The 16,201-nt window shown below is 41.5% G+C and overlaps 1 protein-coding gene across 1 annotated transcript in view; it reads right to left on the reverse strand.

The window, feature by feature from the left end:
- Window positions 1–6,942: 6,942 nt before the first annotated feature.
- The window catches only part of SUSD4 (sushi domain containing 4), a 71,001-nt gene continuing 61,742 nt past the window's right edge, over window positions 6,943–16,201 (reverse strand). The window contains exons 5-8 of the mRNA XM_027681874.1: window positions 11,866–12,057; window positions 11,245–11,389; window positions 9,219–9,601; window positions 6,943–8,032 (exon numbers count right to left, since the gene is read on the reverse strand). Coding sequence (XP_027537675.1) covers window positions 8,004–8,032; window positions 9,219–9,601; window positions 11,245–11,389; window positions 11,866–12,057 — 749 coding nt within the window. The 3' untranslated portion in view covers window positions 6,943–8,003. The remainder of the gene's footprint in view (window positions 8,033–9,218; window positions 9,602–11,244; window positions 11,390–11,865; window positions 12,058–16,201) is intronic.

Consider the following 16,201-nt stretch of genomic DNA (forward strand, 5'->3'; position numbering starts at 1 on the left):
CCACAGGGAGGGTCCCATTCTGCCATGGACTGTAAATGTGCCAGGTTCAGTGGGGACTGCAGTGCCCAGCAGTCCAACTTGCACAAGCAGGAGCAGCAAATATGGGTGCTCTCAGAGACCCAAGGCCCACTGTCATTTCCTGCTGATTATTTGGGGAAAAAGGCCACTTTCTACTTACTCCGTGTTCAGTCTTGGAGCATAGAAGTAAAGTGCATCAGGTTCAGTCTTCTTTTAAGCTAATTAAATTATCAATTAAATTATTGAGAAAGGATACCCACTAACTTTCTTTATGAAGAAACCTAAGATCTAAATTTATCTTGTGTTTTTTCTTATAAATTATTTATAGTTTTAAAATTATTTAGTGAAGAAAAAAGCATTTAGAAAATGAGAGAGAGTGGCAGGTTGTTGTTTTTCTCAGGACTGCAAACGAACTGAGGCAATGCCCCTTGTGCTGGAAACCAACAGGCAGACCTGTGAGGATGAAATCACATTTTAAAACTGAATTTGGAAGGTAGAAAATTCTCTCAAGAAAATCTGTCTGCCTTCATGGATGGAAGTAATTTCCTCCCTTAGATATTCTAGAACAGCCAGATACTTGATTTACGTTTACTGTCTCCTAGTGACATGAAATATGGTTTGGTGACACAGTTTCAATGAAGAAACTGAAGGTCAGGGAACATTTAATCACTTTCTTGTTCATAATTTAATATGAAGATATATAGGTATTTTTAGGATACTTAGGCATACAAAGATGAAGAAAGCACCGTGCTGGATTTAAAAAATATCTAAGGGAACTGTCTTAGTTTCACTTCCTGTCAGTGCCTAGAGCAGACAAAGGCAGAGCCCTGTGTTGTGAAGGCTTAAATGAATGCACCCACTCAGCCTTGATTCACTACAAATAGTGCAATGCAAGTAAAATCAGAAGTCTGGATGGAGTTCCCTTCCTTGGATGGGAGCACATGGCCTTTCTTCTACTTCTTAGAATCAGGAGATGGGGACTTCAGACTGCATGGTCAGAAACAGCTCATTACTGAAAGGGATCCCAGTTCCCATCCATTTCACTGTAAACTGAGAACAGTGCATATATCCAGAGCCTTTTGTCTGTAACAGCTCCTAGATTCAAAATTTTAGGGAACAGGAGACTGCCAGACCAGAGAAAACTGACTGAAGAGGCATCATTACCTTTAATGATGCTGCTTCTTGGAAATTTTCCCCTTTTTTCATAAACCAGAGAGAACACCATCACCCAAGTCTTGTAGGTATGTTTATCTCCACCAAGATGTATTTGTGACAGATCAGCCCAGCACCCTAAGCCTCATTGAAATGCTGGACTCTTTACAGCTGCCATGATGTCTTTTTTAATGCCAGGCTTTAGCACTTCTGTAGCTTGGTCTACACTGCACAATGGTGCAATGTGAATGTATATATAAGTAAACATGGTAAGTTACTGTGGCAGTTCTCTTCCTAAGCAGTTGCCCAAAATCCAATGGAAAACCCAACAGGAGATGTACAAGCAGGCAGCCGACATTGCCTATTGGACTAACCCTCATTTTTGCTGCAGCACTTCAGTAAAAGCCAATTATACTGAACTCCAGTAATGGCTCTATCAGTGATAGACTGCAGACATTTATAGTCTTCATCAATGAACAGGCTAAGCGAAGCTAAATTGTTCTCCTAAACTTTTTAGTAAGTAATTAACCCTGAATTATTAACAACAGGCAGCTATGGTAATGGTTATGAAAGAAATAACAACTGGTTGCACAGTTATTAACACGAGAGCACTGAACAAGGCAGGCAAACAGCATGTGCTGCCATGGAATTAATAGAAGGGACAACGGTGGCAAATGCGATCTCCCGCAGGGCGGTACAGTTCCAGGGGCTGAGAGAGCTGCTCAAAGACACTGGCTTTGGCAAGAGCAGCATGTACTCAGCAGTAGATGGATGGAAGTCAGAAGCGGATGGTAATAAGGAACGTTAAAAATAAATCTAGCCTCATTAGGTTAAAAAAAAGAAAATATGTGAACCTGACAGCTCAGCAACTGGCAACTCTTAGTTCAAGCAGTTATCCGGGAAACAAGAAATTCATACTGGAACATCAGGAAGCAGACAGATGAAGTGACCCGCTGGGCACCCTGTGCTTCCTAACTGGACCGTGTCAGTGCCAATTTTCTGAAGCTGTGAGCTCACCAGTTTTAGAAAGGAGGGGGTCTTTAAAAAGTCTTATCTTGAAACTCCCTAAAATATAAGCCAGTTCTTAAAAACCTTGGCTACAAGGTTTTTACAGGAGCATTTGTGTGCACCTGTGAATGCTGGGCCAATGAATGATGGCAAGCTGATAGTCTTGGGACTGAGGCATATAGACACATCACACATGTAGCAATGTGGGCTCCCCTCAGTGCTCTGCTCTAACCATTTTCATGGACCATTTATCAGCAGAGTGAGGAGCTCCGTGTCCCTTCTTGTCCTCTCTTGCTGAGAACACAAATGAGCAAGGCAAATAAGAGCAACCTCTTAGGAGGGAGAGGACGTGTCCTGCTGGGTACTGCACTGCAATTAAGCAACTTGTTTGGCTTCCCAGCATGACTCAGGTGACAGGATGAAACTGGAACAACAGTATTAGTTACCAAAAAAAAAACCAAGAAAGAGAGTAGAAGGATAAGCAGAGGAGAAAAAAAGGCAAACAAATAAAATGGAAAAAGTGGATCCAAACCAAAACCAAGGCCCTTATTGCAAGCAGAACCAGTCTGATAACAGAAATGCAGAGGTGAGGGAAAAGAGATGCTGGACCACCAAACCAAGAAGCTTGTCTTACCTCTCTGCCTCTTGACTTTCTTTTGAACCAATTGTATTAACAGCTCCCTCTGTCCTTACTGTGGAACATGGGAAACTTATCCATGTCCCCTGGACTTTATTCAAATTTAAATGTCTTTTCTTCCTTCTCCAAGTTTTTCTTTTATCAGGTGAATCCAGTCTTCCTAGGTTATAAAATGCCCCCATGTAGCAGCTTCCTCTGGCCTGCAGGATAGTCCCTTTGCCTTGCTGAGGAAAGGTGCCTCAAGAATCCCATCTGTATGGGGTCTATGTGAATTATTAGAAGTCTGCTCTGACACCTGAACAGGAAATAATTTAATCTCAGGCTAATGCCCTTTCTGTTATTGTTAAATAACCTATCTTCCTGTCCTGGAAAATGTAGGGCTGAAAGAATGGACTGTAGGCTACTATATAATGGTAGTGAGGAGAGAAATATATAATGCATGAAGTAAATTATTTGGGGAGAGAAGGATTTGTCTGTCTAATCTGGCTGCACACCCTGGCATCGGAGAGTGACAGGCAAAGCAGGGCCTGTCTTCCCTCCACCACAGTGCTTCCTCTCCAGTATGTTCCAATTCCTTTGGGAGCCATATCGAGGGGACTGGATGTGCCCTTGACAATGGGACATCTCCCTGGGTTTGGGGCAGATGTTTGCTTGCTTTCTAATTCCTTCTGCCCCCGAGTACTCCCTGGGCATCCACGGGAGATCAAGAACAGGAGCTTGAGATGTGCTTCTCTCATCTGTCGTACTCTTTCTCTGACAGCCGATGTGCTAAGCTGTGCTACCATCCGCAGCACAGCACAGGGAGGAACAAACAGCTTCTGGGGCATGTGAAGCAAGTTTTGCATAAACATGACAATGGTCTCTGCGCTCCACTGCCTGAGCTGCTGCTTCTCATTGAACTCAATAGGTGTCTTCAGATAATTGCCAAGAGAGGATTTACTTCACCTAATGCGCAGTGAGTATTAGAAGGGCTGCCTAAGATAGACATGAAGACCAGAAAATCCCAAGTTTGGATTTGTCACAGAACAGAATTCTGAAATCAATGTCTCTAATGCAACAGGGTTTAATTCACAGGATTTTACTGGAGTTCAGCTCACACTACACAAAAGCTTCTGTTGATGGAATAGAGAGTATTTCTGGCTGTGATTCTGATGAGCACTGACCAGTTTGCCCAGCACCATCAGTTGTGGGCAAAACTGTGCATCAGCCAAATTAGTTCTCACAAGCTGGGAATCATGCAGAAACAGAATGGGAAGGGTCCCCAGAGCTCACATAGTGCATTTCACCCCAATGTTTTCTTGGCCTGTATTTATTTAGAAAACTCTTAAAAAAATCTCTCAGAGGTTTCTTTACAGATTCCTCAGACCATCTCTCCCTCCGTGTAACCATTCCTATGACTAGAATGTTTTTCCTAATATCTAACCTAATTCTCTCAAGCTTCAATTAAGCCTATTATTCTTGTCCTACTTATATGGATAAATTCCTTCTACTTTGCAAAATATGCTTATTACAGAAAACCAAATTTCTGTGTTCCCTTCTGTTGTTCACACTGAACACATGATCTGTGACCTGTGAGGACAGGCCAGGCTCTTCCAGTTCTCTCTGCTTGGCTGCCCTCCAGCTACTCTACATTTTCCTTGAAGAGGAAAAAACTTGCTCAACATTTGACACACTGCTCTAGCTGAGGCCCTACTAGTGCTGAGTGCAGCTGAAGGATTGCTTCATGCATTTGATAAGTTACAGTTCTGTATAAACATTCTTATATTGACATTTAACATTTTCACAACAGCCAGGTCCTGTTGACTCATGCTCAGGTTATGACTCACTCCCTGCAGAGCTCCTGCGAGACCTTGGACCTCCACCCTTCACCCAGCACTCTGCAGGTCAAGCCCTCGTTCATAAGTCAGTGTTGAAGGCTGACACACTTCTCCTCCACCTTTTTTCGTTTTAGAAATATTGGCAGGGTGAAGCCAGTTCTTGTTTTATTTTCCTGAAGTTGTCAGTACGTACCCTTTCCTCTCTCTGCTGAAGGCACATGGGTTCTCCATCGTCCCTAACATGCTGCTTCTCCCCTCACCAACAAGGGTTTCCTGGGCCTGCTTTAATTCACATCCAGATAGCTCAAGGGAAAACAGCTTAATCTGGATAAGACATGCTCATCCTCCCATCTAGTTTCATTTACAAGGCAAACATACTGTCATGATCTTACCAGCTCTGTAGTCTCTCAAGGCCCTAAAAGGATCCTCCCTCCTGAAGGTTTGGCTGCTGAGGGTTCAGGGAGAGCTCGAGGTTGACCTGAGGTCTTAAGCCAGGGAGTTGCAGAGTTTTCCAGGCTGGCAGGGTGGTAAGGTTGCTGTGAAGGCTGGGGGGGCACCTGGGGGCAGCCCTTAGCCCAGGACATCAGCTTGTGGGTGAGGGCACGGGTGCAGATCCAGGGGTGGGCAGTCCTCTTATGAGAATTCAAGCCCTATGTAAAAAAAAAAAAAAATCAGAAACAGCCCTCTGTTTTCCCCAAATACACAAGCATGTAAAACTCCCAAACTCAACCACACAAGTAATCCCCCCAGAACAGCCTCTCTGGAAGTCTTATACATCAGAACCAAAAAATGGTAAAAACTCTATTACCTTTAAAATCTGTATTTAGTACAGTGCTATCAAAGGGCTATCAAACAATATTAATACATCCATGTTTTCTAGAGTACTTGCAGTTCTGCACTTTTTAAAATACAAATGGTCTAATAAGTCATAAATTTACATTTCTTAAGTTACCATGTCTGGCTCCCTTAACAAAATGACTGCAATACAATACATACAGCAGTGTAAATCCGTAAAACCGCAGAGCTCCAAACATTAATCAGAAGCCTTCATAAGAGAAATTAATAAATGGAAGTCCAAAAATTTAATAAGGAATGAAATTTCACAAGCTGTTAAAAGACTAGCAAAGACGGGTTTCGTAATATTTTATAAGGCATCTAAAGCAAATTCAATACTTTTCAATGACATTGTAAAACAGAAATCACTTAGCTGACTGTAGGCTTGAGACGTGCTTCAATTCAAGGCTGGTATCACAGCACTCTTGTCTTATTTGCTGGAGTGACAATCCTGAACATCAGTTGGTCATGCAAACACCTCTGGAAAGCATGGGGACTAAAAAGGAAGGGGTAGCTAAGATAGTACTAAGACCTGATAGATGTGTATCTGGGATCAATCTGAAGATGCAGTTGCAACTGAGACAATTTAGCAGAAAAAACTGCAAGTCTTGTGTAAGCACGAATGGATCATAATGCAGAGTATGTCTTATCTTTCAATACCAATTACTACATTCTCATCCATCTTACCGTAGAATAATTGGAATTATTCTAATAATTGCTTCTGCACCATACAGTTTTTTTGTCTCCTTCTGCTTCTTGTGGTCATATGCAATTGCTGACAGGATGCTACTAAACACTTTCTTGAATGGCTGCAGCACATCTATAATTCTACTAGCCCGACTCATGAGAGAGGCCACTAGATGTTACCATGATACAAAGAAATCATTAAACAATCATGAAAAAATAACAGAGCAACATGTAGTGATCCTCTATTTAGGGCAATAGAGATATTATTAATTTGCTTTGTAAAGTAAATCAGAACTCAGTCTTATTTTTCCCTTTGGTTTGGATTAGCCCACATGATGACAATCTCTGTCACTAACATATGGCGAGTTATTCCTTCAAACACCGCCAGTTCAACATATGTTTCATTCGCTCAATACCAAAAATAAGATGAGGAAATCTGCTTGGATTTCAGTAAGTGTATGAAACAGCCAGGAATTTTCCTGAAAAAGAACGAATAGCCTGTAGCACCACAAGGGTGAACCATACAGGCTTTAGCACAATGCTTGGCACAGCATGCACAGGAGAGAAAAGCCGTGTAGCACCTACAGAAGCTGTGCCCTTGCTGCACCCATTTCCTGTGCTATGCTTAACCAAAACCACTCTCCACATTTGCAGCTGGATAAGGGATATAAAGCTGAAAATGCACCAGAGCAGGTGTTTTACTGCCTTCTCAGCCTTCAGGTAGGAGCTGGTAAAAGAAGTGAGGAAGGGGAAAAAAGCAAAAGAAAGGCCAACGTCACAACAGTCCAATAAGTCAAAAGAACTGAAACTGAACTTTATTATTATTTTTTTTAGTTATTCTACAATAATGGCTCAGAATACTACCACAATGTACAGGGACAAGGCAGTGCTCTGGGCTATGACTGTAGATTACTCCAGTGTGTGTGTATATATATATATATATACACACACATTTAAGAGCTTAAGAAAGGTTGAAGCAGGGTGGTTCAACATTTCTTAAGCACATATTTGTAACGTTTTCTAGATCTCTCATTTTATAGCAGGATTTATCAAATGCAATGTAGTCACAGAAGTCTTGCATAAATACAAATATTGATATTTTACCTTGAATATTGTCTATGATATAAATTCTGCCTTACTTTTAAAAAAAAAAATCTCCAGATCATTGTGTGACCTGGGAGTCTTTCCTTTTCTTTCTCTTTAAGAGTTTTTAAATATATATATATTTTAATATATAATTTCTATCATACATCAAAGTATATATGAATCCCATCATTTCTGTTATATTTTCTGCAGACATGGTCTGAACCAAAATCACCAACAGCTAAATCAAAAGCTTTCTGGTTATCATAGGAAACCCAAGGAGGATCTTTCTTCTTTTTTTCATGTGTGTGTTTCAGTACTGGTATTTTTTTAAACTTGCAAGGATTCTTCATAAACTAGAGGTCCATTCATCATTTAAAGCAGTCTTTATAAGCAAATTTACATATTTTGACATGCTTTTGTGAGGCAGTTAGTATCAAAATCCAGTACCATTTCTTACAGAACCATATGACTTTCTGCGATGCAGATATACATTTCATTTCTAAAAAGCCACAGTTCTTTTTCTACATCTGCTCTCATCAAATCCCCAGGATTCATTCATAAAACTTCTGCTGTTCCAAATGCTGATGCGGTTATCCCTGCTGTGGATTAAGACATACACCCAATCTGGTGACACCATCACATGGAAGATTGATAAGTAGGAAAACACCCTCCCCAAATCCACAGATAGACTTTTCTGTCTCTAAATCCTCATGATTTCATGTCACCCAACAGTGCAATGTGACGAAGACACAACTCAGTGCAGGCTAAGGGTCTTCTTCCATCAAAGGAATCTCTAGGGGAAACAAAGAAACAGCAATGACTGTAATTTCCCTTTATTTTTCTGCAGAGTATTATTGTTAGCAATTCTACAAAAACAGAAACGGACATTGCAAATATCTGACCAAGACATGTGGTATTGCCAATTCTAGACCGCTCATGCTCTGACACCTACATGAAAATTATTACTAAAACTACCCAGATTTTCTCAAACAAGTTAGGCCCACAAAAACCTAAATGCAAACATCCTTGCTACTACATTAATCACTGAAACAGCATTCAGAATAGGCAGGGACTACTTTTACTGACATTACCATAATTTCTTCCTCTCCTCCTAACTGTCCTTTTCCCCTTGTGATACCACTAAAATTATCCTAACCCTTACGAAGCAGGAAGGATTCCTCCACCCAGACCTTCACCCACACTGCATTTAGGACCCTGGGCTTCAGCTCAGTGACTGTGGAGAGAAAGATATGAGCCTCTCCTTCTAAATGTCTCCAAGGAAAGCTATAAAGTTTCCTTAACATTCTGAGCAGCACACCATCAGAACTCAGTGAAATGGTATCAGTGCATGCCCGTGTTCGATTCAAATGCAGGCAGTAACACATGGCAAGCTCCCTCCTCACACATGGTCCTGTGGGTACATTCCCCTTATGCTGTGAGTTCCACGCCCATGGCTTAATGTGCATGTGCCTCAGATGGAAGGAACCCTCTGCTCAGTGTACAGACATGGTGAATTTAATAATAAAGGCTGCTAATTTTGACCCAGTATGAAAACATGATTTATTTTCTATTTCAAGGAGAAAACCTGTTCTTTGCTGTGAAAGCCATGGCATGTGAGGGATTTGTGAGTGTAGGAGTTGAGGAGCAGATGAACAGATCAGCACAGGCAGGATGATGGTTGGCTTTGCTGCCGCACACAGGTGCTTCCTGACATCCCTGTTGATGAGATTGGGGTCTGGACAGGAACCCTCTGGCCTGGGATTCAAATCACATGCACCAGAGCTAATGAGGACATACCAAAGACACAAAGCCCTATGACCATGGAGTTGTATGATTTAAAAAAAATGTCCAAATTAAGACGTGAACAAAAACATGGAGAAAGTATGAGCAAGTCAGCTAGGTGTATTCCTGCTCCACCAGTGCAAACAAATGATGTCTCCTGTTTACAGACTCACCTACTGCACCTATGCAAGACTCACCATCTGTAATATCGATCCGTGGACTCGTGGATGCAGCCTCCCCGTCAGTGCTACGGGATACGTCAGTTCGATCTGGAGTGGGAAGCGCTGCTGCTTGGCACGTCAGGGATGGGTACAAACTTTGGAGCAGTTCAGAGGAACCTAACCTACTGTCACAGGTCTCAAATTCGCTAGGCAGCATGTCTGTAATCCTGGGGCCAGGGTAAGCAGGAGGATTCTGATCTTCTGCCTGTAAAATGTGCCCCTGGTCCGTGGTGGCTGAGTATCCGGGTGCCAGAGCATTCAAGCCGCTGCTTACAGCTTCATCGTAGGAGGGCAGCATGACAGGAACGCCATCCACCACCACGAAGTCAGGGTCACCCATGGAGCCCTCCTGGTTGCCTCTACGTCAAACACAGACGAGTTATCACAGAGAGAAGGAGCATGTCAGAAGCATCTTGGAGCAAATGCTGAACTTCAGTAAACACAGCACTTTCTAGTCATGCAGAGTGAAGCTACAGGGCCATTAACATTCGCATAAATGTTTGCTTCACGATTTTGCAAAACTCTGTTCAGATTGACAGGTGAAATCTTTTAGAATCAGAAAAATGAAACTACTAATGTGAAGGACAATTTCAAGAAGGGAGGAAAACAGGTGTTTGGAAGAGATAAGGAGCACCATTTCCTGTGCTGTGCACAGTAGGTATCATGGATATAAGATCACAGATGTAGTTCACCAGCCAAAAGTGCCTGAACCCCCTGGAAAGATGTGTGCTAGAGCACAAAAGTGTTTACAGCCCATGTAAACAGGCACTGAGATGACTACTGCTGGATGACAGGGCTTTGGTGGCCAGATTTGTGGCCTCCCTCAAGTCTTACTTTCAAAGGATGCAGGCTTCCTTTCCTTAACCAGTATTAAGCTGTATTCTTTTTTAAGTAAAAAACATTTCTATTAACTGGGAAGGTCTGTTAAAACTCTGAAGTATCTGTTTAGTAGCCAATTAAATCACAGTATAGTCCTGTCAGGAGGGAATTGGTCCCAGGTACCTTTAAGACATGAAAATATCTGAAAAGGAGAGGACTTAAAGCGTTTCAATAAGCTAGATATGTACAGTCTGTAGACCTATCCATAGTGCAGCCCATTACTCCAAAGATCTTCCTGGTGATATAGGTGTATGCATAGGTATTTGTATTCTACTTCCCATACACTGTATATATTAACACTTATATCTATATGAATCTACACATTGCTTATACAATCTGCATATATTTAACATTAAGAACACAAAGTTCTCTCTGCTGCATTGGCATGGGGATATATTTACTGACATACAGCTTTTTCAGCTCTCATTTCTGCTCATGGTAGAATAAAGACATGAGAAAAATCAAGTGTAGGAGAGAAGTCAAGGTCCACAGTGAACTGAACAGACTGAAAACAAGAAACACATCTAAGCCCCAACACAATTCTAGCTTTGCCTAAAACTCAGTATGTCTGCCTTTGTTTTTCCAGATGTATCTCATGAGGAGTACTATGTGAATCAATAACTAATGCTCATAGCTGCATGGTATTTTATGGAAATAAAGGAAGATATGGGAGATATTTATGAATCATGGTGAAAATAATTCTAATGAAGGTAAAGCAAACTTTTAATATAAATTTGTCCATAGAGAGAAGAGAAATTCTTTCTTAAAACTTACATTACTAAGTCTACAGTAGTTAAAAAATTAATTCCCCCGCACCTGAAAATGAGTATTTAAAAATATTGTCAGCTATTTTTACATGCAGAAGCAGCAATTCTCAGTAGCAGAGCTGTAATTACTCCCAAAGTGAATCTGGCAAACTTTGCCTTTTATCTTAGTTGCAGAAAGGACTACTGTAGGTTTTGGGGGTGCCCTTCCACACCAGTGATTCAGAGACTTCTGCTCAGAGCAGAAGAAAGTATCTGCAAGGCTTGTGAGCTGCTCCATCTCTTCAGCAAAGAGTGCTGAATGTGAAAACTGAATCAAGGCCATCAATCTTCAAAAGAAAAAAGAAAACAGTACAAACCGTGGAAGGAAATGTGTCTTAAATTTGGTCTGGAACATCCTGGCTAAAATAACCAGTAGTAGTACTAATAAAACACTGGTAGCAGTAAACGCCACTATTTTCCATGTAGTCAGGAGGGTCTCCTGTGTATTTGGCCAGGTTTGTTCTGTAACAAAAAGACAGCACAAGAGTTGTGCTTGATTATTACCATTGTTATTTTGTATGAATACTTCAACAATACTCAGAAGTGCCAGTTAGGACAAGACATTTTTTCTATGCATGTTGTAAAAACACACATAAACCCAATGCCATATACCAAAAGCAACCTTAACATTAAGCTGTCACAGGGGTTGTATCTTGCTTTTTCCCCTTGACTGTTTTTTATGTATGCAATAATGACCTTAGCTTACATACATATAAAAATATCCAGACGCTTAAAAATACACTTGAAGAGGTAATAATTGAAATGGTTTAGGATCATTCAGTATCTTGAAAATGTATTGTATTTAACAGCACCTTAAAATCAATGTTCATCACTTAACCATGAAATAGAGTAAGTTCACCAGGCATTACAGACCTACAAATTTGCTCCAAAAGGAGGGACTACAAGAAGCCAAGATTACAAGACTATAAATCCCTTACCTGTTTTGACACAGTATACTTGGTAGGAGGGGAACCACTCTCCATACTGGCAGGTGATGTACTTGTAGTCGTTGGTGAGGGTGTAACCAGGATCACAGTAAAACTCCACCACCGTCCCATGGTTGTAACGCTCGCAAGGCCGCGGGTGGCAGATGTAGTCTCCATGACTCACCATTGGAGGTAGTGGACAAACTTAGGCAAACAAACAAAGAGAAAAGGAGAAAGACATTAATTAAATGTCTTTAAGTTGATTAATTAAAGCCAGTAACCCACTGCTGGGTAGCTTCAGTGTGTCAAAATGCACCGTGCACACCTCAGGCTCCCTTTAGGCTTCCTGTAGTTTTGGGTTTGTCTCAGTGGTACCAGACAACTGCCCAGGAGCCCAGGTGCCCATCTGCACTAGCAGGTGGATGCACATGCCTCCTGCATAGCAACACATGCCAGGGGGTGACTTTTGGCTCTCATTGACACCAGCAAGCTTTGATGTCACCTGCTTGTTTAAAGGCCTAAAGATGGGATCTGGTAAGGTTCCAGTCCTCTGTGGGAAAAGGAGGGTGAGAGGAAGACAAAAGAGGACCCATATCCATCAGATGGCTACATGGGGTTGGAGGGAGACAGTCAAAATAAGGAGAATCACTTTCCTTATAACGCATCTCAAATTCAGCTGTAACATCCTATTTTTTGTTTCATTAACATAATTAAATGGTTATATGCACTAACTGAATTCCTAAATATTGACTTTTAAAAATAAGTTTGCCATCAGCAGCGTTGCAAGAGATGCTCAAGCACCTAGTGTTGCTTAAGCATATACAGTCTGTATCACTGTAATGTTATTAAGCTGGGCTTAAACTCTACTGGTGCTATTTGTGTTTTGTTATTTCTGAAAAGCCCCACTGATCTCAGTGGGACCACTGGTGGAGTGAAGTCTTAAATGAAACAGAGGTTGAGCCTGTGTTAATTAAGTACAGTGGTTTACGTAAGGTTAGGTCAATAAGAGAGAATTGCAGTATAAACATGTGGGACTTTTATTGTAGGCCCCGAAACGAAAAGCAATGTAATCTCACATGCTCAGGCCAATGGACTCAACGGAGAACTGAAGGAGCACTCTCCAGAAAACAGCAGTGGGGAGAGCAGCTCGCAAGCAGTATTTTTATAAGAGAGGAAACTTTTCCAAGGTGTAAGTGTTGGTTGATTACTGTTTTCTTAAGTGCTTCTAACACAGAGCAAAAAAACCTTACAAAGCGTAATGAAGTTTCAAATGGCTACACACTGACCCAAAAGGGGATTAAATTACTGGATGGCTTGTTTTATTTCCCTTCAGAGGCAGTAGCTGACTGGCTCAGTGCCCCATCTACAGGCTGTTCCCTTCACTTCATGCCTCCCTCATGCAGGCAAGACCTACTGCATTGATTTAAATAATGAAAATGACATCTCTAAGAAGAAGAATCTTCCCAGAAATTACAATTCAGCTGCTTCTCTCTGTGAATCTTGTTACATGAATAATGCATTTCATAAAAAAATACACAAGATATTAAATGAATCTTCAAGAGAGGCTGATTACAATGTGCAGCAATGTCTATTCCCCATCCCCTGGAGACATGGTTTTGTTTGCATTTTCACTGGCAAGGCTTAATAATAACTTGAAATCAGAGCAAGTAATTCACATAAAAATTCACATCCTCAATGCTCTGCATACTTTCCAAAGTCTCTGGGCCCACAAGAAAGAGGAATGCTTTACTGGGAAGTCAACTCAAGACTGAAAACAATTTTCTTACGACTAGGACAAGGGTGTCAGATTGAAATAGTAGGAAAGCACCTTTTGTCTGGATCATTCATCTATTAAAAAAGAAAGTGATCAGTAAAAGCCATGATTCTGGCCTGCCATAAGGAAACCTGGTGTATTTTTATTACCTATGCTTAGAGCATGAGAACAAAGGAAGACAGCAATTTAAGTTTCTTTGCTACTGAATTTTGCCAAGCTACAGCCATGTTCAAGAGATGTGTAGGTGCCCAGTACCTTTCTAGCAATGAGCAAGTAGAGCACACCTTATCACAAAGAGCAACACTCAGAGAAACCAATTTTCCCCTCCAGCAATGTACCTGCTACATCATCCCTAACCTCTTAATATCACTGAGAGCCAAAACAGCCTTCTGAATCAAAAATCCCTCAAAGTTGGTGATCCCAGCAATGTGCATCAGTTCAGGAATGACACATTTCCAAGCAGATTAAAAGTAATACACTGGGGAGACAACCCAGATATGGAGCTGTCAGCCTGTTTGCAAATGGAGATGTATTTTATAACACTCGAAAACAAGAGCATCACTCTTTGTGTAGGATACTTCCCCGGTACTAAAAAGGAGTGGCACCCCTTCCACTGACACATCCATATTTCAAGGGAAATGCTTGTATATTGGTGCTGCCTGGGAACTCCAGCAGACTTTTTTTTATGGCACTGCTGAGCATTAGTCATGAATTAGAGTCGAGCTTTAAGCAGTCATACCTGCCAACAGCTCCTGCATTAAACACTTGCAACCAGCAGATACAATGGAACGGAACAGGTTTGAAAATGAGGGCTTTGAGCTCAAATGAAACAGTGCTTCATTCTTATGTCAATTGGACTGTCAAGAGTCAGGGCTCTAACTCACTCAGGGTAATCCCTCACCACCTCCTGTGAACTTTATGTTCATCCAGTTTCAGGATCCCTCAAAATGTCCATGGGCACAGTGGCCCCCAGGTATAATCTGTAACACTCAGGCTCAAAGCCTCTTTTTCCAAATCAAGTCAAACAAGATACATCAGAAATAACCCAAAACAAACTTGCTTTGAGCTCTGGGCAGTTAATCATGCACTCAGTCCTCTTCTCAGCTCATTCCATTCCCATGGCCATCCAGACCCAAGATCCTTAAAAGCTGAACAGTGGAACAACAGCCAGCAAGTGGCCTTAGTTTTGATTACAGAAAAGAAAGATTATGAAATTCTGGAGGGCCACTGAACACTCTTGGCTCCCAATGACAGAAGATTTTTAGTGCAGAGCTAGTCACCTTACAGGGTCAGATCTCTTATTTATGCTGAATGCTAGTGTATGATACTGGTTAACAGATTAAAGGAATGTGCCAGATCAAATATGGAGGAAGACCCAGGTGGCAAACCTAAAACCTCTGAAGCTTTCTAGGAAAGGTAAAATTCTAGCATTCCCAGTGATGACCACTAATTGTATTTGGAAATTACAGGCCATAGCCTTCAGGCAAATGCATCAAACTCACTGAATGAAAATAGCCACAAACTGATTAAAATAAAAGTGTATCTAACAAGCACATTTTCACTGTCAAAGCCAACAGCAGTATGCACAATAGATAATCATAGAAACAAAGGAATTCTACGTCAGGAAGTTCTCACAGCTTAAAAAAAAAGTCCTATATGCTGTTCTCAAATACAACATTAAATCTTTACTACCGATAGCTTTCAGCGTCTTCACTGTATAAGGCTTTTGAGACTCTAATGCACTAATTACAACATCCAGCATGGATGATCCATTAGTACCTTCTGATGACCAACATTAAAAGATGACATGTCTTTGTCCTTAACTTTGGATGTTGTCAGAGGGATGGATATAATTCAGACTGTGTCTGCTGGTGGTTCTGCAGCAGGTGATCCCGGGCCTCCAGACTGTCATTGTAGAGTAATTTGCCACAGACTGTAAGGGGATTTACAAGGACTTTTACAACAAGCTCAGCATTCTCAGCTGAAAAGTTGAATCATTCATCAAAAAGAAAGAGCAATTGTGTTTATATGGCAAACAGATCCCTTGCTAGATGCTCACAAGTCCTGTTACTTGAGTAAGTTGAAGGGTAGAATTCCTGCTTTGATTTGGTGGACTTCCCTGACTGCTCTTAGGAGCTGCTAGAGCTGAGGGCTCTCCTCTGAGATCCTCTGTGGGCTTTCTGCTCTGATTTTAATGATGGATTAGAACCATCAGGAAGAGCTTAAAACCTGGGAAGTTGAGCCTTGCTTTACAAACAGTGTGGCATACTGGCTTGGAGCAAAGGCAGAGGCTGGTCTGCCCCATGGCATGTCCCCTCCATCACAGTCTCTGCAGGGCAAGAGCCACATCCCTTGGACCAGGGGTACAGTGAGGGTGGCACAGGCTGTGGGTGCTTACTGCCCAGGCACTGGAGAAAAAAATGGGGCTCACCCAGTAATTTTTCCTCCCCACTATGGTCAAGAAGCTTTTTAAACTCCGCACCAGGGATGCTGCAGTAATTCTGAAATGTTGACACTGAAACTGCAGGAGGGAGGGAAGATTTTTTGGCATTAGCACATTGATGGCATAGATTA

Source organism: Neopelma chrysocephalum, unplaced genomic scaffold (genome assembly GCF_003984885.1).
Source record: "Neopelma chrysocephalum unplaced genomic scaffold, ASM398488v2 Primary Assembly neopelma1_61b, whole genome shotgun sequence".
Taxonomy (NCBI): Eukaryota; Metazoa; Chordata; class Aves; order Passeriformes; family Pipridae; genus Neopelma; species Neopelma chrysocephalum.